Source organism: Coregonus clupeaformis, unplaced genomic scaffold (genome assembly GCF_020615455.1).
Source record: "Coregonus clupeaformis isolate EN_2021a unplaced genomic scaffold, ASM2061545v1 scaf1138, whole genome shotgun sequence".
Lineage (NCBI taxonomy): Eukaryota > Metazoa > Chordata > Actinopteri > Salmoniformes > Salmonidae > Coregonus > Coregonus clupeaformis.
Genome location: NW_025534592.1, coordinates 119,325 through 146,435, shown reverse-complemented (window position 1 = coordinate 146,435; position 27,111 = coordinate 119,325). Strand labels below are relative to the sequence as shown.

The 27,111-nt window shown below is 43.0% G+C and overlaps 1 protein-coding gene and 1 pseudogene across 1 annotated transcript; one reads left to right on the top strand and one right to left on the bottom strand.

Moving 5' to 3' along the window:
- Positions 1 to 14,090, bottom strand: LOC121585162 (annotated as a pseudogene).
- Positions 14,091 to 20,287: 6,197 nt separating this feature from the next.
- Positions 20,288 to 26,210, top strand: LOC121585163 (forkhead box protein J1-A). Its single transcript, XM_041901549.2, has 3 exons — positions 20,288 to 20,481; positions 21,320 to 21,965; positions 22,897 to 26,210. Exons 2-3 carry the CDS (start codon positions 21,375 to 21,377, stop codon positions 23,758 to 23,760), a joined length of 1,455 nt encoding a protein of 484 aa, XP_041757483.1. The 5' UTR covers positions 20,288 to 20,481; positions 21,320 to 21,374; the 3' UTR covers positions 23,761 to 26,210.
- The last annotated feature ends 901 nt before the right edge of the window (positions 26,211 to 27,111 follow it).

Sequence of the window (27,111 nt, the reverse complement as noted above, 5' to 3'; positions counted from 1 at the left end):
TCATCTCTGGCCATGCAGGGCCGATACAACAGGGGGTCTGCTGGGCGCTGCCGGGCTGGGACACAGGGGGCCACATGGGGGTCTGGTGCATGTGGTGGTGGTGTGCTGGTAGTGGTGCATGTGGTGGCCTGTGGGCGAGGGGAGGGGGCAGCCAGACGGGCTGGTGGTTGGGGGTGATGAGGCCCAGAAGGATCCAAAGCCAGCTGTGGAGGAGGTGGGGGAGCAGGCCATGGACACCTGGGTGGGACCTCCGCCGCCGGAGCTCCCCGAGCAGTCTGACGCCCTCAGCTTGGAGAACATGGTGATGGTGTCGGGGAAGTTAGGAGGTGTGGCTGGGGTGTTCCTTGGAGTGCACATCTGGAAAACAGAAGACGATGAGTGACTTACATTGAGTTGAATGCAAACACTTCATTAACACATTCCGTCCCAATTATGAATTTGGTCCCTATGGGGTGCTTCCATTGCTGCTGCCTGCTGTGAACTGTATGTACCAATAGAAGGCATGATTGGTGAGTTCATAAATCACATAGCCTAGACTAGTTAGTTACTGTTGTGGGAGGCAGTTCACTTGTAGCCTTGGGAATTGTGTGCAGTACAACTGCTTATCATTTGTGAATACAAGGTTTCTAAACCCTGCAGCCACCTACATCCATTCACTGTGTTAAACATGGCAGCTACACACACTGTGCAGTTACAGAACATGTCAGATGTCCCCACAGAGGCCATCAATTACTTTATAATTTGTAATTTAGACTGAGTGTGGTGTGGTGCCTCAGGATAGAAACACCCCCACCACCAACAGGGATCAGGTAGCAGGCTAGCAGCCATAAAAGGAGAGAGGACCTCTTAGCATTGCAGCAAGTCAGGGTGAGGGCTGTTTTATTCATAACACACAGCCATGGCCCCGCTGACATGAGGGTCACGCACACACACTAAATGTGCCTTTAATAGTATGAAAGAGGTGTCTAAAGTTGAAAAGGTAAATGTATTAGGTCAACAAACCAGATTAGACCCTGGGGCAGGCATGTTCATAGCTAGCTAATATACTACACACTTTGAAAGTGAAGGGAGCAGACAGTACTGTAGTATACAGTATAGTATTGAGTGTATCGTGAGGGAGTGAGGCACAGTATCAGTGTTGATGTAAGGTGACAGGTCTGTCAGAGTGAGCAGCAGCTGCTCCAGTTAGGAGACAGTTTTCTGTGTGTCTGATGATATTATCACATTGAAAACTGCCACTCCTGCAAGACCCATGATGGTGGTCCCTACAGGGAGTTTCCTGTTTTTCTTGGGAGAAACGTGACCGAGTACTGCTTTAAGCTGTGAATTATTCAACTTGTTTGTAAAGGAGTAAAGGAGATATTAAAATATAACTTATCTAGCCAAGTGATCAAATGTAGCGGAAAAAAGTAATAAAGTCAACTGAGAAGCACTGGTCTGACAAGTTGCTTAGGGACTGTCCAGGTGCATGGCTTGCTAACTATAAGGCTTTGGTCCCAGTGAAGCAGTGAGTAGGTGACAGAACAAAAAATGGGACGTGCTGGGCTGGTGTTTAGCTACAAAGTGTGCTGTGCTGGGAGGGTGGGGCAAGGGTCCTAGTCTAGCAGGTTTCCTGCCGAGAGGGAGGCAGGTCTCCGACTGGACCCCATCTGCCGCCCATATGACCCCCACCGTTACACAATACACATACACACAAGGGAGTTTGAACACTACGTACTATCAAGTTACAACTGTTGCGATATCATCCTTAATGTTTACAATAGTGGTACAGCTACAGGAGTAGTAGTAGTGGTAGTAGTAGCGGTAGTAGTAGTGGTAGTAGTGGTGATAATAGTAGTGGTAGTAGTAGTAGTAGTAGTGGTGATAATAGTAGTAGTAGTAGTAGTAGTAGTGGTGATAATAGTAGTGGTAGTAGTGGTGGTGATAATAGTAGTGGTAGTAGTAGTAGTGGTGGTAGTAGTAGTGGTGATAATAGTAGTGGTAGTGGTGGTAGTAGTAGTAGTGGTGATAATAGTAGTGATGGTGATAATAGTAGTGGTAGTGGTAGTAGTGGTGATAATAATAGTAGTGGTAGTAGTGGTGGTGGTGGTAGTAGTAGTGGTGATAATAGTAGTGGTGGTGATATGTAGTGGTTAGTAGTGGTAGTGGTGGTAGTAGTAGTAGTGATAATAGTAGTGGTAGTAGTAGTAGTAGTAGTGATAATAGTAGTGGTGGTGGTAGTGGTAGTAGTTTGACTAGTTTACAGGAAGGTCCTCGTAAAGGAGTAATGCATTATATTTGGTCAGGCTGTGGGCTCAAACCAGAACTTCTCCTACAGTATTTATGGTCTTGTTTTGTCATCAGAAGGCGCAGGGTAGAGCTTGTACAGCCACACAGCAACACACTCCATGTACCTCACAAACAGTCACATCCCTCATGGGCTCACACACCAGAGAGGAAACAGGTGAGATGACATACAGTGTATTCGGAACGTTTTCAGACCCCTTCTCCACATTTTGTTACGTTACAGCCTTATTCTAAAATTGATTAAATAAATAACAATCCTCATCAATCTACACACAATACCCCATAATGACAAAGCAAAAACAGGTTTTTATTTAATAAACTGAAAAATGACATTTACATAAGTATTCAGACCCTTTACTCAGTAAGTGAGTGTGGAAGAGGTGAACAAATTATTGTTGTCTATTAACAATGACAAGCCACAGGGGTCTGACAACTTGGATGGAAAATTACTGAGGATAATAGCGGACGATATTGCCACTCCTATTTGCCATATTTTCAATTTAAGCCTACTAGAATGTGTGTGCCCCTAGGCTTGGATGGAAACAAAAGTAATTCCGCTACCTAAGAATAGTAAAGCCCCCTTTACTGACTCAAACAGCCGACCAATTAGCCTGTTACCAACCCTTAGTAAACTATTGGAAAAAATTGTGTTTGACCAGATACAATGCTATTTTACTGTAAACAAATTGACAAAACTTTCAGCATGCTTATAGAGAAGGACATTCAACAAGCACAGCACTTACACAAATGACTGATGATTGGCTGAGAGAAATTGATGATAAAAAGATTGTGGGGGCTGTTTTGTTAGACTTCAGTGCGGCTTTTGACATTATCGATCATAGTCTGCTGCTGGAAAAACGTATGTGTTATGGCTTTACACACCCCCTGCTATAATGTGGATAAAGAGTTACTTGTCTAACAGAACACAGAGGGTGTTCTTTAATAGGAAGCCTCTCAAATATAATCCTGGTAGAATCAGGGAATTCCCCAGAGCAAGCTGTCTAGGCCCCTTGCTTTTTTCCATCTTTACTAACGACATGCCACTGGCTTTGAGTAAAGCCAGTGTGTCTATGTATGCGGATGACTCAACACTATAGATGTCAGCTACTACAGCAACTGAAATAACTGCAACACTTAACAAAGAGTTGCAGTTAGTTTCAGAATGGGTGGCAAGGAATAAGTTAGTTCTGAATATTTCCAAAACTAAAAGCATTGTATTTGGGTTCAATCATTCACTAAACCCTAAACCTCAACTACATCTCGTAATGAATAATGTGGAAATTGAGCAAATTGAGGTGACTAAACTGCTTGGAGTAACCCTGGACTGTAGACTGTCATGGTCAAAGCATATTGATACAACAGTAGCTAAGATGGGGAGAAGTACGTCCATAATTATGCGCTGCTCTGCCTTCTTAGCAACACTATCAACAAGGCAGGTCCTCCAGGCCCTAGTTTTGTCGCACTTAGACTACTGTTCAGTAGTGTGGTCAGGTGCCACAAAGAGGGACTTGGGAAAATTGCAGTTGGCTCAGAACAGGGCAGCACGGCTGGCCCTTAAATGTACACAGAGAGCTAACATTAATGACATGCATGTCACTCTCTCCTGGCTCAGAGTGGAAGAGAGATTGACTTCATCATTGCTTGTTTTTGTAAGAGGTGTCGACAAGCTGAATGTACCGAGCTGTCTGTTTGGAATACTGGCACACAGCTCGGACACCCATGCATACCCCACAAGACATGCCACCAGAGGTCTCTTTACAGTCCCCAAGTCCAGAACAGACTATGGGAGGCGCATAGTACTACATAGAGCCATGGCTACATGGAACTCTATTCCACATCAGGTAACTGATGCAAGCAGTAGATTCAGATTTTTAAAAACAGGTAAAAATACACCTTATGGAACAGCGGGGACTGTGAAGCAACACAAACATAAACACATGCATACAAACACACAATAACATACGCACTATACACACATGTACACATGGATTTTGTGTTATAGATATGTGGTAGTAGAGTAGAGGCCATACACTTAATATGTTATGAAATCTGTTATGAAATTATTGTAATGTTTTTAAAATGTATAACTGCCTTAATTTTGCTGGACCCCAGGAAGAGTAGCTGCTGCCTTGGCAGCAGCTAATGGGGATCAATAATAAAATACAAATACAAATACTTTGTTGAAGCACCTTTGGCAGCGATTACAGCCTCGAGTCTTCTTGGGTATGACGCTACAAACTTGGCACACCTGTATTTGGGGAGTTTCTCCTATTCTTCTCTGCAGATCCTCTCAAGCTCTGTCAGGTAGTATGGGTTGCGTCACTGCACAGCCATTTTCAGATCTCTCCAGAGATGTTCGATCGGGTTCAAGTTCGGGTTCTGGCTGGGCCACTCAAGGACATTCAGAGACTAGTCCCGAAGCCACTCCTGCGTTGTCTGGACTGTGTGCTTAGGGTCATTGTCCTGTTGGAAGGTGAACCATCCCCCCAGTCTGGAGCAGGTTTTCATCAAGGATCTCTCTGTACTTTGCTCCGTTCATCTTTTCCTCGATCCTGACTAGTCTCCCAGACCCAACCACTGAAAATCATCCCCACAGCAGGATGCTGCCACCATCATGCTTCACCATAGGGATGGTGCCAGGTTTCCTCCAGACGTGATGCTTGGCCTTCAGGCCAAAGTGTTCAATCTTGGTTTCATCAGACCAGAGAATCTTGTTTCTCATGGTCTGAGAGTCTTTAGGTGCCTTTTGGCAAACTCCAAGCGGGCTGTCATGTGACTTTTACTGAGGAGTGGCTTCCGTCTGGCCACGCTACCATAAAGGCCTGATTGGTGGAGTGCTGCAGAGATGGTTGTCCTTCTGGAAGGTTCTCCCATCACAGAGGAACTCTAGAGCCCTGTCAGAGTGACCATCGGGTTCTTGGTCACCTCCTGACCAAGGCCCTTCTCCCCCGATTGCTCAGTTTGGCCGGGCGGCCAGCTCTAGGAAGAGTCTTGGTGGTTCTACATTTTTTGGTACCCTTCCCCAGATCTGTGCCTCGACACAATCATGTCTCAGAGCTCTACAGACAATTCCTTCGAACTTATGGCTTGGTTTTTGCTCTGACATGCACTTTCCAAATCATGTCCAATCAATTGAATTTACAAAAAGTGGACTCTAATCAAGTTGTAGAAACATCTCAGGGATGATCAATGGAAACAGGATGCACCTCAGCTCAATTTCGAGTCTCATTGCAAAGGGTCTGAATACTTATGTAAATAAGGTATTTCTAAAAACCTGTTTTCGCTTTGACATTATAGTATTGTGTGTAGAGCATGGTGTGTCTCCTGAGTGGCGCAGTGGTCTAGCTGTGCCACTAGAGATCCTGGTTCGAATCCAGGCTCTGTCGTAGCCGGCCGTGACCGGGAGACCCATGGGGCGGCGCGCAATTGGCCCAGCGTCGTCCAGGGTAGGGGAGGGAATGGCCGGCAGGGATGTAGCTCAGTTGATAGAGCATGGTGTTTGCAACGCCAGGGTTGTGGGTTCGATTCCCACAGGGGGTATAAAAAAATAAAAATAAAAAATAATGTAAGTCGCTCTGGATAAGAGCGTCTGCTAAATGACGTAAATGTAAATGTAAATGTAGATTGATGAGGAAAATGTTTTATTGAATGCATTTTAGAACAAGGCTGTAACGTAACAAAATGACACGTGTCATGCACTACTACTTCCACTACTACCACCACAGAGTGTATTACCCTCTTTCCATACATTACTGATGTACAGAGGACACATCAGTCAGAAAAGAAACAGTCATTCAACTGGTTGTGGCTTCTCTTCACCAGATTGAGTACAGATTAAATTGATATAGGAATGTCATCCTCTAGGACACCAAACTTATTATGACTTGTTTTCTCAGGTCAAGGCCTAATTTAAAGAACCCCAGCCCCATGTTTACAACAAGCAATGCAACCCTTGATGTCAAGTGGTTGTGGAAATTTGACCCGTCTGTGTAGGTTTAAGGCTATGAGAGTCCTTTATTTACCTTTGTTCTCAGTATATAGTCAATAGCATTTGATTGAGGGCAGTGTCCATTCTTGTTGCTACATTGAGCTCTTTCTTCCCCACGCCCACTGTTCCCCTGTGGCTCCCCCAGGCCCCAAGGAGACTGCAGGGCAGCCTAGAGAGAGAGAGGGGGACTAACCAATACATGGCAATGGCTTGCAGCTGCTGTTAACTGCCTCTCCACAATCACTCTCTCTTTCTCTCTACCCTTTAACAGCCCTTCCTCCTCCTCCTCTCTAGCAGATAGCTCGCTTACATCCCTCTTCCTCACAACATGCACATGCTCGCCTCAAACACAAACACACTTGTACACACTTGCGCACTCACTCGCGCACACACACAAACACCCTCCAGCTGTATGATGTAATGGCTGTACCGAAAATAATAACAAACCCTGCCCCCCCCCCACTCACACACTTCCTCTCTCTCTCTCTCTCTCAAGCTAGAACATGCTCCTCCCACCTGAGAGGAAGGGAAAGAATGGAGAGAAAACAAAAACACTGTTCCAGCAGCAGCAGAGCAGAAGCAGACAGACAGATGTTAAGGGGATGGCTGGGTTCAGTCTGCATGCCAACACTGCATGCTCACTGCACAGCCTCCATGTGGGAAACATTGTTACATTTCCAACTCACTGCTCCAGGGCTTTAACTGGTCAGTTGAAGCAGAAATGGTGTCATGCACGGACCACATGATCACGATAGCCGTCAGGGAATAGCATTGCGTAAATTGGCTCGGGCCAAGGACAGGGGCTAGCCTTGTGCCATTGCTTTCATCGCAATGAAATTAGCTATTGGGAACTAGCTACTTCGCTGTGCCTGACGTAGGGAATTGGCACAACAATGCGTATTTTCATGCAATACATGTTGAAGGAAAAGGTTTCAAAATATTGTGTAAGGTTTAAGAATTCATGATATGAAACGTGTGTTGCACTAAAAAGCATGGTGCCAGTCCATGTGGCAGTATCTCTTAAGTAAGCTTACCCTAAAAGGCTTGGGCTGTGTGGAAAACCACTAAGCACTATTGAGTAGTACAGCAGGATGTAGACTATACTACTCAGAAGAGATAACTCCATTGATGTCACTCTGCCAGACGGGGCTGTACTACTATGTCCATGGCTCTAGTCCTGTCCTGTCTGCATCTGTCCCTCTGTCTGTCTGACTGAAGAGGAGGAGCAGACTGGCCTGGCCACTGACACTGCAGCCATGCTGTAAATTAGCGCCCTGAACACACTGACAGAATGTAATACATGCCTTAAGCCCTTTTTTCTTTTTTTAGGGGGAACAAAATGCACTTACCATCTGGTGGTGGTGACTAGGGATGTTGGCCTCCTGGAAAAAGGAGCTTAAGGCGGTCTGTAGAGGGAGAGAGAGAGACAGAAAGCGGGGGAGAGAGGAAATTGTGTGTGAGAACATTGTGAGCACTTGAACTGCCGTTTGCGGTAGGGATGGGCATTTGACCTTTGACTGTTCAAGTACTGGCATGATTGTTTTCTGAATACTCTGGGAAAAAAGGAAAGAAAAGCTACTTTTAGAACAGAAGGCCCGCACTGGAAAAAAATGTGCGCATTTATCTATGCCAACAGTGCGCAACAATGCCTAATTTATCATAACCATTAAAGATAACGAATTCTAATTGCTAAATTGCCTCATATATACACTGACTGTACAAAACATTAAGAACACCTTTCTAATATTGAGTTAAGCCCCCCCCCACTATTGAGCGTGAAAAAACCCAGCAGCGTTGCAGTTCTTGACACAAACCGGTGCGCATGGCACCTACTACCATACCCCGTTCAAAGGCACTTCAATCTTTTGTCTTGCCCATTCACCCTCTGAATGTCACACATACACAATCCATGTCTCAATTGTCTCCAGGCTTAAAAATCCTTCTTTAACCTGTCCCCTCCCCTTCATCATCTACACTGACTGAAGATGATTTAACAAGTGACATTAAGGGATAATAGCTTTCACCTGGATTCACCTGGTCAGACTGTCATGGAAAGAGCAGGTGTTCATAATATTTTGTACACTCAGCGTATATTCAGTCAATTAAAAAACAAGTGTCATTTAAGATTAATTTACTTAAACTAATATCAACTGGTTATATTATATAATGGAAGACGATCTTCAAAAAGGTAGTAACCTCAGCAGTGTGGCACTTTCTTGTAGAAGCCTATAGCTGTGCAATGGCATAGCCTTGTTTTGTTAATTTAGCAGACAAGACTCTCTTATTTCCCAAGACCTTATCACAGTCAAGACACATCTACGTTATCATAGCGGTTAAGAGCGTTGGGCCAGTAACCGAAAGGTTGCTGCTTCGAATCCCACAGCAGACTAGGTGAAAAAAATCTGTCCACATCAAGGCACTTAACCCTAATTGCTCCTGTAAATCGCTCTGGGTAATAGCATCTGCTAAATGACTAATATGTACAAATGTAATAACAGAATAAAATAGAACAGAATAGTGCGAAGTGACGTACATCTGATAATTTGAAAAGGGTTACAAACCAAAATCTTTATTTTATTTTTGATATACAGACGTTCAACGTAGTTTATTCTGCCTGTTCTTTGGAATAACAATTCCACATTGAACACTGCACGGGGATGAATTACGGCCATGACATCTGTTTGGTGAGTAGGCCTAGGCTTAATGATTCTGAAGAAAATACTCTCGGTCTTATCAAAATAATGTTTTCGCATATTTTCTGAGTAGAACCTATATGTTTACGGGGGGTTATATATATAGCATAGGCTAACCAATTCTAAATGGCACTAGCAGTTCGCAAAGTGGGGTCGTCACTAGTTACCACAGCCACAAGGGCATAAACCCTGCCTGTTCCTACAATGTATCTTCTTAAAATCTCATTTTAAACCTTTAACCCTAACCCTAACCACACAACTAACCTTAAATTAAGACCAAAAAGCACATTTTTGTTTTCATTAATTGTTACGTATAGCCAATTTTGACTTTGTGGTTGTGGTAACTAGTGACAACGGCTATGTAGCATAAACGGAAAATGACGCATCTATTCCAAAATTGCAGCTCATTGTTGGAACACATATTTCCCTACTTCAGTCAACCAGTCCATTTTGAATTTGTGATAAAACTGACGTCATTTGGAAAGGAATGTAGCTTGTGTATCCCATCAGTTAGATACGTTTTTATAGGCATTTATTCATGTAGGCCTAACAGGAGCTTGTGTGTGCACTCAGCACGCGTGTGTAGAGGGAGCGGTCAAACGCAATTGAGTGAGTGAAACAAGGAAAAATGAGAAAAAATCTTTTTTGTGTTCCGCAAATGCACATGTACAAATTGAACATTAGAGTCAAAGCAAAATATCATTGTCTCCTATAATTTTTCCTCGACCAAATAGTTTTACAGTATAAAAAAAACCAAATAATCTCTGGTTAAAGATCAATGAGTACTCATGCCCATCCCTAGTTTGCGGACAACAAAACAGTAGTAACACATTTCACCTTCCTATCCGCTCACACTGGAGAGCATGAACCCCCATCCCCCTCTGCTAGCATCAGCCTATTGGTCAGTTGGTACGAGTAGATCACATGATTCTGGGGTTAAAACTATTATCCTCCACTGTCTAAAACAAGGTTTGTAAACCACGCGGAGAGAGAGGCAGCGACAGACAGGCTAACTGATCAGTGAGAATGTAGACGCTACACAGGCTTGTTTAAAACCATAATTAGCATGGAAAAGAAGATAACTAGTAGCCTAGTACTTTACTTAAAACTAGTGTTTACAACTCAGTGACATGTAAACAGTTTAGGCTATATAAACTACAGTGAATAGGGTATGTGTTATATTTACATTTACGTCATTTAGCAGACGCTCTTATCCAGAGCGATTTACAGTTAGTGAATACTTTTTTTAAATATATATATACTGGCCCCCCGTGGGAAACGAACCCACAACCCTGGCGTTGCAAACGCCATGCTCTATCAACTGAGCTACATCCCTGCCGGCCATTCCCTCCCCTACCATGGACAACGCTGGGCCAATTGTGCGCCGCCCATGAGTCTCCCGGTCGTGGCCGGCTGCGACAGAGCCTGGATTCGAACCAGGATCTCTAGTGGCACAGTTAGCACTGCGATGCAGTGCCTTAGACCACTGCGCCACTCAGGAGTCAATTCGACGATATTCTCAGGGACAATTCACATAGGCCTTGCTCTGACGGGCTATGAAGAAACACTCAATGTAAACAAGTAGGCCTACTTTCAGTTGCTGCCCTTGAACACAAACAAGGAAGTCCATAGGCTACTTCTATTGTTTCACTCTGTTGTGAATACAAAGGCTAGCCTGGTAAGGACACCATGGTCCGGAAACAAAAATACACACTGATACCAAAACATATCCTTAGTAGTTTATCAGATTTTATTGCAAGATACCTGTTTTATGATTCAAGTTGTCTGACTGGCCCATGATTCATGTTCTTTTTAAGAGGTGGAAAATTTACAAATGCTGTGCCATTCCTTGGTATACAAATCGCCTCTAATGTGAATGTGTCTTAGTAACCGGATTAAAAGAACTGCATGCAGCCTACTATTAGAATGACAGCATGTCTAGCTAAACCTTAGTCCCTTGCCTAGCCTCCATTTCCCTTCACTAGAGTCTCTCTTTGCGAACACTTCAATGAATGTGTGGTTTCCCCTCCCGGCTGAAGCCGGCCCCCTCCCCTCACACACCAAGCTCTGTGGTTGTTTGACAACAGCAGCAGCAGTGCAGGAATGTCTGCTGCTCAACGTGACACACATATCAACATGAATGTGCTGCACTGCCATTGTCTACCAGGCTACTGGGATCACACTGTTCTTTGTCTATTTATGTGTGTGTCTGTGTTCATCCAAGACCATCAACAACGGTGCCGTTTCACACACAAATAATGTAGGTTACAAACACACAGTGCAACACCATATCTAAGAGCATCGGCATAAAGGTTTCAGTACTACTCATGGGCTTTAAGTGAGAGCATCCATTACCTTACGTAGCAGTGAACCTACCAATGGAGCAGAGAAGAGACATGACAGTGTTGCTTATGTAACGTGACTGACAGAACACTGCAATGAAGCCCAGCACTAGGCCTATATAAAAGCAGAAGAATTGAACAGGCGTCTAAATGAGGGCACAGCAAACAATAACAAAAACATATCTAAAAAACAGCCTGAAATAGAAATAGGCTAAATAAAAATAGGTGAACACAAAAAGAATACTTATGGTGATATGGAAGAGCACAGAAGAAAGAAGTGCATTAATAATGGTGTAGTAACAGGGCTAATGAGGCTGAGTGGGGGCTGTGCCCTGAGGGAGTGACAGAGTACAGAACATGCCCATGGACACAACGACACAGCCTGCCCTGCAGCAAGGAGCCATGAGCAGCCCAGTGAGAAACCAGGACACTGCTGTGAGAGGGACATTATACTGACATCATAGAAAGATGCCTAGCCACAAAGGCATTCAATTAACTAATAAAGGCTAACATTTTGAGATAAATACACTTATTGAAGTGGATTTAACAAGTTACATTAATAAGGGATCATAGCTTTCACTAGGCCAGTCTGTCATGGAAAGAGCAGGTGTTCCTAATGTTTTGTACACTCAGTGTATACAATACAATATACATACATATTTTGTGAGATGCATTATTACACATGCCACGTTCCTAACCATTCCTATTCCTCTAATCGTCAACAACTGTTTTCACCTCTGCTCCTGTTCAGATGACAATAATGAGAAGCCTTGTGTCTGACAGTCTCTGACCCTCCACTCCTTAGCCAACAGCACCTGGGGGAGCTCAGCCCAGCCATAGGCAACTAGCCCCTTGACCTTGAGCTGGACAGGTTGCCCAGAGGAGGCTAAGTGGTCTCTGCAATGCATCCGCTCCAATCAAGCTGCAGGCTGACTCTGCTCTCAGATGCTCGGGAGGAGCTGAGCAGCCTCCTCAGCCACTTCGAACCACCTGGCCCAGCAGTGCACTTCTGCTGGCCCGTACGCACTAACAAAAGCTTGGTCATTAGACAGAGAGGAGGTGTGTTTGGGAAACCATCTGGAAGCAGAGGCCTGATGCCTCAGATCTTCTCAGCATCTCTCTGTTGTCCATACTTAGGGCCCTGTTGAATATTTCAAACCAGTGGCCAGCTGAGCTCTTCAAACAGGAGTGGATATAGCCTACTTTTTTGCATACTTTTCATTATACATTACTCTAGGGTATGAAAATGTATGCACTCACTAACTGTAAGTCGCTCTGGATAAGAGCGTCTGCTAAATGACTAAAATGTAAAATGTGTGCTTCATCATAGACTGGATTTTTCTTTCATATCATGTAGTGAATTATTTATTTACAAAACGGTACGTTACTATTATGTTCATTCAAATGACAATTCCACCTTGCTGCTCTGGGTGAAGCCATGATTGAAAAGGGTCAAGCTGTGTGTCAGCTTAGAAGAAACGCCTGTTCATACAGTGTGCATCTCTGAGCCAGGACTAGGAGTACTGGATATGAACAACTGGAAGGATAATGCATCGTAATCTGCCTAAAGATAGATATCCCCTATCAATACTCCTGGACAAAAGTACGGTCAATCCAGGAGGTCCGCTGTGTCCCCTTTCCCTAACCTTGTTCAACAAGCAATCATAAACACAATGTTCTTTAAAATGTGTGTTTATTGGTGCACTACTCTTATGCAGCCAGATATGGAAACTTATAACTAGTAGAAGCTTGTTCCAAAATTGTGAGTGTGTATTGACTGGTCATAAGTCTTACCGGTTGTGACTGAGGCATGAATTGCTGTGTGTGCTAGCTATGTAATATACATGCTATTACACTAAATAGCCTACACATTTTCAGTGCAGTGACAATCTTCAAAAAACAAAAGGCAACGTTTGAGACATCTTTTACTTACTACAACAATGGGGTCTGGACCGGAAGTGCCTCTGCCCTCGCGTGTTTGGTGGTGTCAAGTCAAAAATGTAAACAAAGTTAACGGTATGGATTCAAAAACCTCAACCAGGTATTTTATTTCTGGACACTCAACTATTCAGAGATAATTGATGGAACTCGCTCTAACGTTACCTTATCTAGCTAATTCACTCTCTGGATAGCTAGTTTGCTACCAAAAGCCGATTGCATTCTTATTGTAGCTAGCTAGCTAAATTAGACGTTCGAAATTGCTGATGTTCATATGGCATTGAAAGAAATCAGATCACACTACTATCAACTGCAACCATGGCTAGTTAGATAATAAAAAGTAATATTGAATAGAATCAAAATGAAAAACCTAGCATAAAATAACCAATGTAACCAATACAGCTGTCAAAACAATAACGTTAGCAGCAACAATTTCCCAGCTAGTTAATGTTAACTGGTGGGAAAACAGTCAAAACGAAAAATCGACGACAATGGATTACTCAACAGAAATTCGATGGCAAACACCGCATTTCCTAACGTTAGACCAGGTCTTCCGGATTATCCAGGGTAAAAGCATGGTCGTATGACTGGGGTTAGATACATGGTTTTAAAGAAAAATCGCCATTCACTAATTTCGGAGAACTTCTCTTTCTTTGCCTTTGTTAGCTAGCTAAAGTAGCTAGTTAGCTGCATCACCATGAAACCAGCACACAAATAAACATACACATCACATACCTCGAATTGCCAGTGAGCCGCTTGAAGAAGCTGCTTCGCTTGATCAGCAGCACAACCAGCAGTCAAAACAAACTGGTTGATCATCACTTGATGCCTGAGTTCGTCCATATTCACCTACTTCACCGCTTTTCACCCCACCTCTGTTATTTTATCGTTGAAACCTGGGAAAACAAAGCCTTGTATTTTCTTTCAAAATTTCGAAATCAATCGCTCAAACCGGACCCTTCTTCCCACACTCTACCCTCGCCTTCCAGTAACAACAAATAAGTTCATGTCATCACCAACAACAAAGCCAAGCACCACAGCTGATTGGATAACTAAGTCAGCAAGAGTGTACGGGCTGGTACCCCATTGGCTATCACGCGAGCCAGCAAGCCGTTGGAGTGACGTAATTGCATAGTACACATCTTCATGGATTGGATACCAGCGGATGAGTAAATCACACCTATTGGCTTATTTCTATAAGAAGGTATATGAGGTTCGTTCAATAATTGGTCAATTTAGGGATAACGTATTGAAAAGGTCCAGGATTGGTATTTCTATTGTAAATATTTACAGCAACGTTATGATGATTGTCTTTGTGCCAGACCAAACAGTCAGAGACATGTTGTACTGGTTACAATATAGGCATGTTTCAAATTCTGTACATTTGATCACAATAACAGTAGTCGATAATATAATAGCTTATGGACGGTGAGCATAGCCTACTATTAATACTTTCTTTTTCCAAACAGAAAATAAATCGATAATAATAAATGTGCTGTGCTGCCGGTGAATCTCTGAATAGCCGATACTAAACAAAAGATGGCTTTTATGAGACAGCATATACAGAAGAAAATTGTATTAATCTCTGACTGCGTTGGTGCCCAAACACGTTCTGTGTGTTATATCTCTTAGTACTATGCACTAGGCAGTGGGATGTCAAGCTCCCTCGCTGCAAGACTGAATAATTCAGCTGAGGTGTAGGTATACAGTATATTATAGGTGAAAGCGTGACAGAGAAGGCTATCTATTATGTATTGTAGGTGGGTGTTACCTGGATAATGTGAATGTGATGGTGTCTATTAATAATGGATTGAAGACTACACACACAACTATTCAAACAGTCAATTATGACAATATGTTAATTTATAGTGTTCAAAATCTATCATCTGAAATCGGCTATAAATAGTGGTCCCCATAGGTTCCCAGTGGATCTCAAATCCCAACTTTCCTCTATTCTTTCTGTCTTTTTTTCCTGCATAGTAACATAGTACTCCATAGTTTGCTTTAATCGGTTGTCTGTGTATTTTGAATAGGCTCACAAATGACATGCATTTTGTCCCGTTTATTTTGAGACTGATGAGTAGATTCACTCTACTAATTCTTGAAGATGTTTTCATTCCAAATAAAAACACGGAAACGTGTTTTCTTTCACATGGATAGATAGCTCTGGGAATAGTGACCTCATGTTCCAGAATGGTCTATGATTTAGTTTCAGCATTATTGAACTATTCAAGGAAATAATTTATTAGATTTTTGTTGATCAGTTATGAGCATCTTTTGGGTGTTTATCATGATGAATTTCAACAAATGACTTATTCTGTTAATTCTGCACCACACTGAGAGGGGGTTATTTTAATAGGCAATTTACTTCAGCAAATAAATCATTACACTAGAAGGTCATGGGACTTTTTTTGTTAAAACTTGAAACAAACATACAGAAGATAAGGACATAAGGAAAAAAAAATAAATAAAAAAAAATAAGGACAATGCTGCCATTTTGACATTACACAACCAGAAAGTGAAAGTCACTCTGTTGTTTCCTTTTCATTGAAACAATGTCACACTGTGACCATCAAGCCCACAAGGTTACCCATGTTTTATATTTTTTGGGATAATAATTTGAACCATAAACAACACATTTCCTCTCTAAATGGACAGGAAATAACATTTATCCACACAAAATAGCTCAATACTTGACCCTTTGCTTTAAAGGGTCAGACCAAAGAATCTGAAGCTCATGTGAGAGGTTAGTCAGTTCAAACTACTGAAAAGTAGGCTACTACTGAATGGCAACCTTATCTGTTCTTATACTGTGTTATTTTGTCCCCTTAAAGCTTATCTGGACAAATGCCCTTGCTTTAATGGGTGATGTATTCTGTATGACTGTATTACTCACGCTGCAGGGAGACATAACCTAACCTGTTATTGTCTCATGCAGATCACCATCTGCCTTCAGATACCAGGACCCTAGGCTCTCCCAAAATACAGAGTAAAGGGGGTGGAGCCATATGTTCATTGGTCAATGATTAACATGATCTTGACAGAGTGGACTTTGTTTACAGAGATACTCAGGATGTCTTGCTTGTTTTCTTGCCCACATGATGAACTCCATCTTGGTTCCCCCCCACCACCCTGAGTCTGTGACTCACGAGTCAGTCACCATCTTCCTTTTATGTCTCTGTCAGAGCTGTGAATGCTGGTTCAGTGTGTAAGTAGCACACAGCTATGGTTTCCTGGAAAAGCCCCTTCACTATAGCTTTGGGGCCCACTGGAAACACTGAATAAACTCTGTGTATAACAGGCAGGGGCTTTGATGAATATATATATATACAGTGTGTTCGGAAAGTATTCAGACCCCTTGACTTTTTCCACATTTTGTTATGTTACAGCCTTATTCTAAAATTGATTAAATCGTTTTTTCCCCTCATCAATCTAATTTATAAAAAATGAAAATATATCACATTTACATAAGTATTCAGACCCTTTACTCAGTACTTTGTTGAAGCACCTTTGGCAGCGATTACAGCACTGAGTCTTCTTGGGTATGACGCTACAAGCTTGGCACACCTGTATTTGGGGAGTTTCTGCCATTCTTCTCTGATGATCCTCTCAAGCTCCGTCAGGTTGGATGAGGAGCGTTGCTGCACAGCTATTTTCAGGTCTCTCCAGAGATGCTAGATCGGGTTCAAGTCTGGGCTCTGGCTGGGCCACTCAAGGACATTCAGAGACTTGTCCCGAAGCCACTCCTGCGTTGTCTTGGCTGTGTACTTTGGGTCATTGTCCTGTTGGAAGGTGAACCTTCGCCCCAGTCTGAGGTCCTGTGCACTCTGGAGCAGGTTTTCATCAAGGATCTCTCTGTACTTTGCTCCGTTCATCTTTGATCCTGACTAGTCTCCTAGTCCCTGCCGCTGAAAAACATCCCCACAGCATGATGCTGCCACCACCATGCTTCACCATAGGGATGGTGCCAGGTTTCTTCCAGACGTGATGCTTGGCATTCAGGCCAAAGAGTTCAATCTTGGTATCATCAGACCAGAGAATCTTGTTTCTCATGGTCTGAGAGTCTTTAGGTGCATTTTGGCAAACTCCAAGCGGGCTGCCTTTTACTGAGGAGTGGCTTCCATCTGGCCACTACCATAAAGGCCTGATTAGTGGAGTGCTGCAGAGATGGTTGTCCTTCTGGAAGGTTCTCCCATCTCCACAGAGGAACTCTAGAGCTTTGTCAGAGTGACCATCGGGTTCTTGGTCACCTCCCTGACCAAGGCCCTTCTCCCCCGATTGCTCAGTTTGGCCGGGCGGCCAGCTCTAGGAAGAGTCTTGGAGGTTCCAAACTTCTTCCATTTAAGAATGATGGAGGCCACTGTGTTCTTGGGGACCTTCAATGCTGCAGACATTTTTTGGTACCCTTCCCCAGTTCTGTGCCTCGACACAATCCTGTCTCGGAGCTCTACGGTCAATTCCTTCGACCTTATGGCTTGGTTTCTGCTCTGACATGCACTGTCAACTGTGGGACCTTATATAGACAGGTGTGTGCCTTTCCAAATCATGTCCAATCAATTGAATTTACCAAAGGTGGACTCCAATCAAGTTGTTGAAACATCTCAAGGATGATCAATGGAAACAGGATGCACCTGAGCTCAATTTCTTGTCTCATAGCAAAGGGTCTGAATACTTATGTAAATAAGGAATTTCTGTTGTTTATGTTTAATACATTAGCAAACATTTCTAAAGACCTGTTTTCGTTTTGTCATTATGGGGTATTGTGTGTAGATTGCTGAGGATTTTTATGTATTTAATCCATTTTAGAATAAGACTGTAACATAATAAAATGTGGAAAAAGTCAAGGGGTCTGAATACTTTCCGAAGGCACTGTATTTTATGTATATATATATATATATTTTTTTTTTTTGTTTGTTTGTTTTTGTTTAGAATACTTTTCTTTCAGAACACAAATTATTACACTACACAAATAAATATTTTGAGTATTTAAAGAAAGTACATCAAACTATTTAATAAATATGATATTTTATATTTGTTCAAAAATGTTACATTCTAGACATCTCTATTGGGCTGTTGTTCTCCTTGGAGAACAGAGCTACACTGTCATTTTCTATGATCTAGCGCCCTCTCCTGTCAATTGAAACTCATTGTCACAAACCCTAACACGTTTGCCTGAGTAAAGTTTGAGGAGAGAAGTTTATTTTGTGATGTGATGCAAGTCATTCTTATACAGGGGGATTAAACATTCAATATCCCAGATGTTGATCATGTTTGAGTAATGAAAATGTAAAACACCGATATCATGAAGTCTAAAACCTGTATACATTTAAAAAATGTGTGGCCTATGCATATTTATTTGTGTGTCTATGTCCTTAGGTGCTGTTTACTAAACTCATATGCATCAGGTTTAGTTTCCCAATAATTCACTTTTTGTTACAGTTTATCTTGTTTGAGTTGATGATTGATGATAGCAATAAAGACTGAAGTTGTGCTGATGTTTGTTGGGTATTCCCCAGCTGTGTCCAGCTGTAACTCTGCCAAGTCCATTGGTGTCTAATCTCTGTCCCTTTCCTATTTCCCAGACAGACCTCAGATCTCATCTCCCTGTCAGCATTACTGTGCTTGGCTGCTCTCTGTCTGACCTCTGAATTCTCCTCAAGGTGGGCAGAGGAGGAGGGCCGGGGGCTGGTTCAAAGTCTGACATGAACAATCAGGTCTGGTCAGAACACCAGCCCTACAGTGCCCAACAATGGGCTGTGGATTTCGCGGTTGAGCGGCAAAAAGGGCCGACTGGTACTAAGGGGAAAGTACTCAGGGAACTGGCCCTGTTCCTATCCTCCATTACTCTCTCACTCTCTCTCTCTCACACTCTCTCATTCTCACTCTCTCTCTCTTTGTCAGACTGGAGTGATCTCGCTGATTGGTCTGTTGTTTTTTCCTTGTCTGCCCTCGCCAAACTTGGTAGAGAGTGCTAGGTACACGAGAGAGCTTTACCCTTGGTGTAGGCTACATGTATGGTAAAATGTCTAATCTGTGATTGATTAATTTCTGTTGTAATTTTTACCATATGCTGGCAACAAGTTATGATGATGGAGGATTATACAATAGTAACTGGTTATGATTGAAGGAATCAGCGCCACAACAATAGGGTCTTGGAACTTGGATGTACCCTTTGGACATCCAGGAGGGTGTCTGTGAAGGAATGTACTTTTGTTAATAAGACAGAAAAGGAAAAAAAGATAAACAAAAAGGTTTGGCCCCATGGACGCTCTATTAGTGTGGCTGAGTGGTTTCCTGAGACTCTTGACAAAAGCAACTCTAAAGCAATAAAAAGGCTTCCTCATCTCTTGAGTTCTGTCCCCACTCCAGAGCTGGATGTCTGCTTTTTTGTTTATATATTTTTTTTGACAACTGCCACTCAGAACTGGGTCAAACACTCCAAAATGTATTCTCTTCAATGCCAATGCCACTCAGATTTTACTCTCTGCTACTCATTGCCATTCTCTGCAAAGTTTAGGATGAACAATTCATGTACAATTGTTTTGGACAAAAAAAATGATTTTTTATTTCCAGAGGTCACTTCCAAAAGTTGTCGCAAAGCCCCATTGTCTGCAAGGTATTGGGTTAGATACCCTACTCAAATGAATATAAATATATTGTATTATTATACCAACTCGATCTGCTTGAACTTTTAGATAATAAATGCAATTGTCTATTTATGCTGCATGTCAAAACAGTTCGATTCAACACATTTAGTCAATTTCCATTTTCCATTTCAACTCATCTGATGGGATAAAGATCAAGCTGATTTGTAAAATAAATAATACTATCAGTCCTTCCAACTCCCTTTTGGGACACTAGACTGGATTTACTTGCGTGACGAACAAACCTGAGTGAGAGTGATTAAAAATGAAGCACTATAGCAACAACCAAGCCAATAGAAGAACGGGAAGCTGTTTACAAGGGGTGTACCGTTTCTATGGTTGCCGGACAAACCTCCTGCACCAGGTATTAAACTGCCCCCGGAGAGATCCTTTAGCCGCTGCCACCATTATAAAGACCTACTTTTGAGACGTTGAATTGAACAAGCGCGCATCAGAGCGCCAAAGACATCTTGAGGAATTTTTCATACATTTTCAACAGGTGCAAACCCTCAAGGCTAAAGTGTGATTAATAATTTTTCAGTTGGCAAATTGGATTGCAAGGTATTTTCTCAGCATTATATCAGATCAAGGTAAGTTTGTCATGTTTTTGTACATATATATATAAAAAAAGTTTTTAACAGGTGGTTACACTTGAAACTTAAAACATATTAGAATGAAGTAGGCTATCATTAAATTGTAGCAAATTGTTATTGCTATCTTGTTATAAAAATAACAAGTTGTTCATTGTAACTATTGTAAGGTTTTGTTTTAAAGTTAAATTACTAGCTAGCTATAAGCATCTTCATATTTAAAAAATAATAATTGAAACACTTAAATAATCTGCATTTTAAGCTCAACTCAAATGTTATCTGATTTGGCACAATTCGTTAATTTGTCTAGTGTCAATAGCCTACTCTATTTGATCACGTTTTGATTAGTTTATCATAAATTCACTCGACATATATGAGTTTATAACAGGACTTAGTCTCAGACTTTTTGTGAAGAGTCCCGTTGTATGGCTATAGGCTATTATGAGTAGCTAGGTAGGCTAGACTGCGCTCCTATCACTTTTCACAAAAGTTCTATGACCTCCAGACAGTCAACATCGGAATGAGTGAGAATAAACATTGCAGGTCTTTCGCACATAATTTCATTAATGACAGTCGTTATTTTGGGATTACATTCAATGCACTCCTTTTGTTAAACAGTTTCTAATCAAATATCAACATTTGAAAGATCTCAACTACATGCAGCTATTGTTCCTACAATTTGTTTCCCTACAAGTCACTGAATAGAACGTGCCTTTACCACAGAGAGAAACTATTTCAATTTACACCCTGACATGCCTCAAAGGGCTCTGTTTTCAAATAGGGCTATCATTGTCCTTTTCAGCTTTGTTCAAGTCGGGTGTATATTTCTCCTTGTCAGGCTGTTGTCTGGTGGTGTAGGGGGAAGAGTGAGGCATCTGAGTGGAGGGAGGACCATGCTGTCTCTAAGCTGTGCAGACCCCTGGCCCGAGGGCTCGGTGGGGCTGGAGGAGGAAGTGGTGACTGCCGCTGCTCATTCTGAGGAGCTGGACCTGGAAGACAGCTCAGCCTCAGCGGGCTGCAGCAGCACTGGGGGCTCTGTCAACCTGGATGACAGCCTGACCAGCCTGCAGTGGCTGCAGGAGTTCTCTATCCTCAATGCCAATGGGACCCAACAGGCTCCCCTCTCCACCCACCACCAGCCTCACTTCTTTGGCCATCAGCAGCTGGGCTCCGAGGCCCCCGCTTCCCCTCTGGCTGGTGACCCTGCATCCATAGGGATGCCCCTCACCCCAGGCAAGCCCACAGCAGCAGCCTATTGTAGGGTGCAGTCCCTGTCAGCCCTCCCTGGCCTGGTGGCCCATGGCCACTGCCCCGATGAGGTGGACTACAAGACAAACCCTCATATCAAACCACCTTACTCCTACGCCACACTCATCTGTATGGCCATGCAGGCCAGCAAGAAGACCAAGATCACCCTCTCCTGCATCTACAAGTGGATCACTGACAACTTCTGCTACTTCCGCCATGCTGACCCCACCTGGCAGGTAAATGTTGCTAACACACACCACACACATGTGAAAATTGCTCTAATAGGATGCTTCAGACTAGGCCCTGTGAGAGGCTCTCAGTCACGTTTGTATACCTGACTATGTCTCGAGCAGCCAGATAGAGGGCTCTGTGTGTTTTGGAGTGGGGCCAAGCTGCAGCTGGGCACAGAGTTTTTCTTTAACAGGAACGAGTAAGAGCACTTATTTTCCCAAGGTCTATATATATTGAGAGGTCAGGGCCATCTGCCACACTCTGAAGAAGCATTAGTAGCTATGGTTTATGGGAATTAAGAGCTCTCATGGTACAAAGATGGCAGCAAATACTCCCGTAACGTACAAAGATTGTAGCAAATACTGCCTTGCTAGCAGGCATCTTGCTTTAGAAGACTTCATCCCCCCACAACACACATTTTAGTGTGTGTGTTTTTAAACCCATTACATTCTTTTTCAGAAATAGCTCCCAGGTTTTCTGCTTGAGCAATGAGAGGCAATGGGGGAGTATGGGGAGGGGCAGCATAGCATCAAAAGTGCAGATTCCCCATCAAAGGGAAGGAATTTTCTGGAAAAAGTTTAATTTGCTGGATAAATGATTAATTTAGTCGTTAGCCGTACTCCCCAGTTCCAGAAGTTATACTCATTTCCTGAGCATTCTGTTATTGTAAGCCAGTGCATGGGGCAGATAATATTTAACAAAGGTCAGCAGGTCACTCCTCTATTTAGACTAGCGGGGGGGGCAGTGTTGAGCCCCTGGTAAGGCTGAATGCAAGGGTACACAATGCATTCATGGTTTTCACACATCTGCACTTCCTGCTTCAAGGCAGTGAAAATTGCAATACATTTAAAAGACAATTCACAAGCTTCTATTTGATGGAGCAGGGCTGAATGTGTAATGCCATATCAACCCTGTCCCCCTCATGCGCTATTTCAGAACTCCATCCGGCACAACCTGTCTCTGAACAAATGTTTCATCAAGGTTCCGCGGCAGAAGGACGAGCCAGGGAAGGGGGGCTTCTGGAAGATCGATCCCCAGTACGCAGAGCGCCTCCTCAACGGGGCCTATAAGAAGAGGCGGATGCCCCCTGTCCAGATCAACCCTGCCCTGCAGAACAGGCTTAGGGCCAACCCCCAGCCCCTGCCCAGGGGCCTCTGTAACCCCACAGGCAGCCAGAGTGGGCTATGTGTCAATCCAGAGGCACAACAGCTCCTCAGAGAGTTTGAAGAGGCCACTGGGGCTGACCAGAACTGGGACCCCTGTCTGGCCGAAGGCACCATGCTGGGGGCCTGGCCCATGGGAAAGGGAGGCCCTGGACACAAGAGGAAACACCAGCTGGGCTCCAGGACTGCCATGGTCAAAGTCCCCCGGCGCTCCAGCTCTCCTTTGCTGTCTGTGGAGGAGCATAGGGAACTGGGCTCCCTGAAGGGGAACTTTGACTGGGACGCCCTCTTGGATTCTGCGCTGAGCGGGGAGCTGAGTCTGGACGTAGGGGGTCCACTGAGCCCCATCCCTCAGGAGGAGGACCTGATGGTGCGGGGGACCCACATCTGCCCCCTGGAGGCCCCCGCGGGGACAGCAGAGAGCAGCCACGTGATGGCGGAGACCCAGAGGAGCAGCGGAGCAGACTTTGAGGAGACGTTCCTGGCCACAGCGTTCCTGCAGAGCCCCTGGCCAGAGGAAGAGGAGCAGGGATCTACCAACTTCCTGTGCAGCTCCACAGTCAACCTGGAGCAGCTCTTTGACCTGGGAGACTCCCTCGGAGGGGACCTCAGCAGTAAGATAGAGTGTCTTCTCTAAAGACATGTTCTCCAATTCTTTGGCCTCCAAGACTCTTTGACTATACTGTGATGATGACTACTAGATTATTGTTTAAAAAGAGAGGCACCACATGAACTAAATTGACCTTTTTACACAATAATGAACCTTCAGCATCAATGGTCCACACGTTTTTAAGATTTCTAGATGATGTTTATTGACATTGGTCCAATAATGGAGGACTTTATTAATGCCTACAGAGCAAAAATGCCACAATGAACTGCAGCATTCCAAATGATTACTGGACAAAAACTATATCAAACCTATTGTTGGGACCATGACCTTGGATAATAGACATTATCGATAAGACTTCACTCACAAAGAGAAACAAAATATTCCTGTTTGAGGACAGGAAAACCACCAATATGTCTTTGTTTACATTCTGAAAATATATGTGGTATTGAATGGATTGCAGGTTGACATGGATAGAGGAATTGTCCTCCATGCACAAGGCGAGCAACAGAACATTGGAATCGACATTTTAGAAATGTACATTTATTTTGTATTAGATGAAATTACAAAGTAAGACTTTACAGTGGCTGTACTCTTTGAAAGTTATGGACAGTTTCGAGATGCAAGGCCAATAGCTAATGATGAGATGAGCTGTTGTATCTGACAGTGATGCAACGTTTTAGCTGCTTAAGAATAGGTGGTTTAGCATGCTGAATATTTCATAAAGGTTTAGAAGATGAATCCACCTCACAGGGAATACTCCTATTTGTTGTGAAGATCTCTTATTATTGTTTAGGAATTAAAATGATCACAACGCCGTTGCATACTAAAATCCCAGAGAAGGTCATGGAATGTATGCATCAGACTTCAGGAATTTGGGTCCTGTACTGAATTTTCTACTGAAAAGCTGAATGATGGGACTTTCAACGATCTGTGGATGCATTTGGATGAAATTCAGAAACTAGTGTATTTAATGTCAATATACAATATCTGTAACTGAAGTGAAAGGAGTACTATGATGATCAATGAAGATATATTTGCCAAATAACTACTAATTAGAAGAGTTTTTAGACTTAAAAGAGTTTTATGTGTGGGGTTTTCTATAATGACTACTTTCTGAATGCATTCTTTGAATAATGACCTTTTCACTAGACAGTTACAGTTGGATTTTAACTAAATGTATGCAGAACAATTAAAAACAGGTTGTTTTTAGGAAGCTTAGGATTGTCATATTATCAGCAGAGCGTGTACATTTATATTTAATTATAATTAATTCAACAAATTTCAGTGAGTTAACCAATCACAGAGAGCAGTAGAGGACAGATCTGGATGTCGTAAAGACAAGTTCATTCCAATGCAGAATAGCTCAAGGCAAGCTTCTCCTTTGCAAAGGTTTCGGTGGCTTGTCAATGAATACCCGACCTTCAGGTTAGATGTGCAAAGAACAACACTTGGGACCAGAAGACTGGCAGTGTTAGAGGCTGGGTTTTCACCAAGGAAAGCTGATGGAGGCCTAATTGGTCAACGGAAGAAAACGATCCAGAAATTATGACATAAACAAGCAGGAATGACATTAACACATGTTGAGTTATGAGATACTCTCTTGTTTTGTTTCAAGTCTACCTTTACCAGGAAATTACTTTGTCTTTCCTCTGGTCTTACTAAACCAAATCACACTGTTTCAAGACCTGAGTGAGTCTTAAAGGTCAACTTATGGCACGAAACACTGTTAAATTCCACCCCTTTCTCAATTTTCAAACAGAAATGGGGTGTGCCTTTGGTGGTTCGTCGATGTGTCATTCTGGTCATGCACGCCGCTACCAAGCTAAGATAGCCACTTTAGCTAGCCAGTAACTCCTCCAGTGTGTTGACGTCATTTCACAGGATTTGTTTTTGAAAGAAGCTGTAGAGATCAGTAAGAAATGGCCCTTCTGTAGCCAAATATCTTATGCATACATTTTGATTGTGTTTTTAAGCATGAAATGACCTAGTATGATGGTGCATTGATCAGTTATACAGTTTAAAGCCGCTATTTTTGTGTTTTTTCCCAAAGTTGACCTTTAACATGTATATTTAAATGAACTAATAGTTTTAATCTTGCAGAATACCTACTCCTGGTTTATTAGTTTTGTAAATGCACCATGAAGTGTGAAAGTGCAATCAATGATACTTGGTCTATTTTACATTACATTGAAGGGTAGTAATGCAGTTTACTTAGTCAGACCCAGTTCATGGTTTATTGTGTATTACGGTACGGATACATTCTGATGGAAGGAAACTCCTCCTGTAAAAGTGAATTAACTACTACAATATGTTGTCAGTTGTGTATTAGCTCTTCCAAAACACTTGTCATCCAAGTTGACCCTATTGGCATCATACCTCAAGATTTGTTTTCTTATGGAGATATGCATTCATGTTTGTATTCATACTGTGTTTATTTTTCTGTTTTTCATTGGAATAAATAAACCTTCAAACTTTAATGAGTTTATATGAGTTTTTGTACATCTGGGTGCGGTGCTTTTGAAGATTTCTATCTGTCTTTCCATCTTTCTCTCTCTCTTTCTCTGTCTCTATTTTCTTTCTGTACATTCCTGATTCCACCCCATTAGTGTATTCTGTGTGTGTGTGTGTGTGTGTGTGATTTACGCTTGCCTTTTCCTGCTCATCTCTTTTCAGGGGGTGACTATGCTCAGGCAGTGGATTGGGGTCTTTCTCTGGCCTTTGTCTGTGCTCAGTCAGACACTTGTCCCCCCCAGGGCTCTGCTCTGTGCTCCTCTCACTGGGTCAGTGTGGGGTGTAACAGGAACAAGTGTCCCACGCCTCCATATATCACTACCCTGTCTGTTCTGGACCACACCGTCTCTCTCTACTACCAAGGATTAGCTAGGTAACACGTTCAGGGAACTATATGAATATTTCACTGTGGCGTTTTCAAATGAAGCCCAGTGTATAGCTAGCGTGTCATGGTGTCAAAGACCGGGACTGTCTTTACGACACAAATGCCTCATGAGGTAATCATGAAAAAGTTGGAGCACACAGGTGAGAAATCCTATACCTCTGTATGGTGGACTGGACACCCAACCCTCCACGGGAATGGCACGGTTCTCCATCTCCATCCATGGTGCTCTCTGCTTGGGAAAGGAGAGCTGACAGTCTGAGTTAGCCTTCTCCCCCAGCCTAGCTCCACAGAGACCCCCTGGACAGCAGCTATTACATGGTGCAGGGTCCAGGTGGAGTGCAGGGTTCATAATTATAATGTGGCAGGCTGGTTAGATGAGAGGCTGTTGGTAACATGATGCAGCCATTCTTTCCCAGCCCTGCTGATGGCTGCAGGTAAGGAGAGCTCCCTGGTGAAACGCTAACCCTCCCCACCGCTCGCTC

Bases quoted from the DNA above. Each gene is read 5' to 3' on its own strand.
- LOC121585163 (XM_041901549.2), top strand. From the start codon at position 21,375: ATGCTGTCTCTAAGCTGTGCAGACCCCTGGCCCGAGGGCTCGGTGGGG. The intron at 21,966-22,896 runs GTAAATGTTGCT...GCGCTATTTCAG, and splicing joins ATGCTGACCCCACCTGGCAG to AACTCCATCCGGCACAACCT.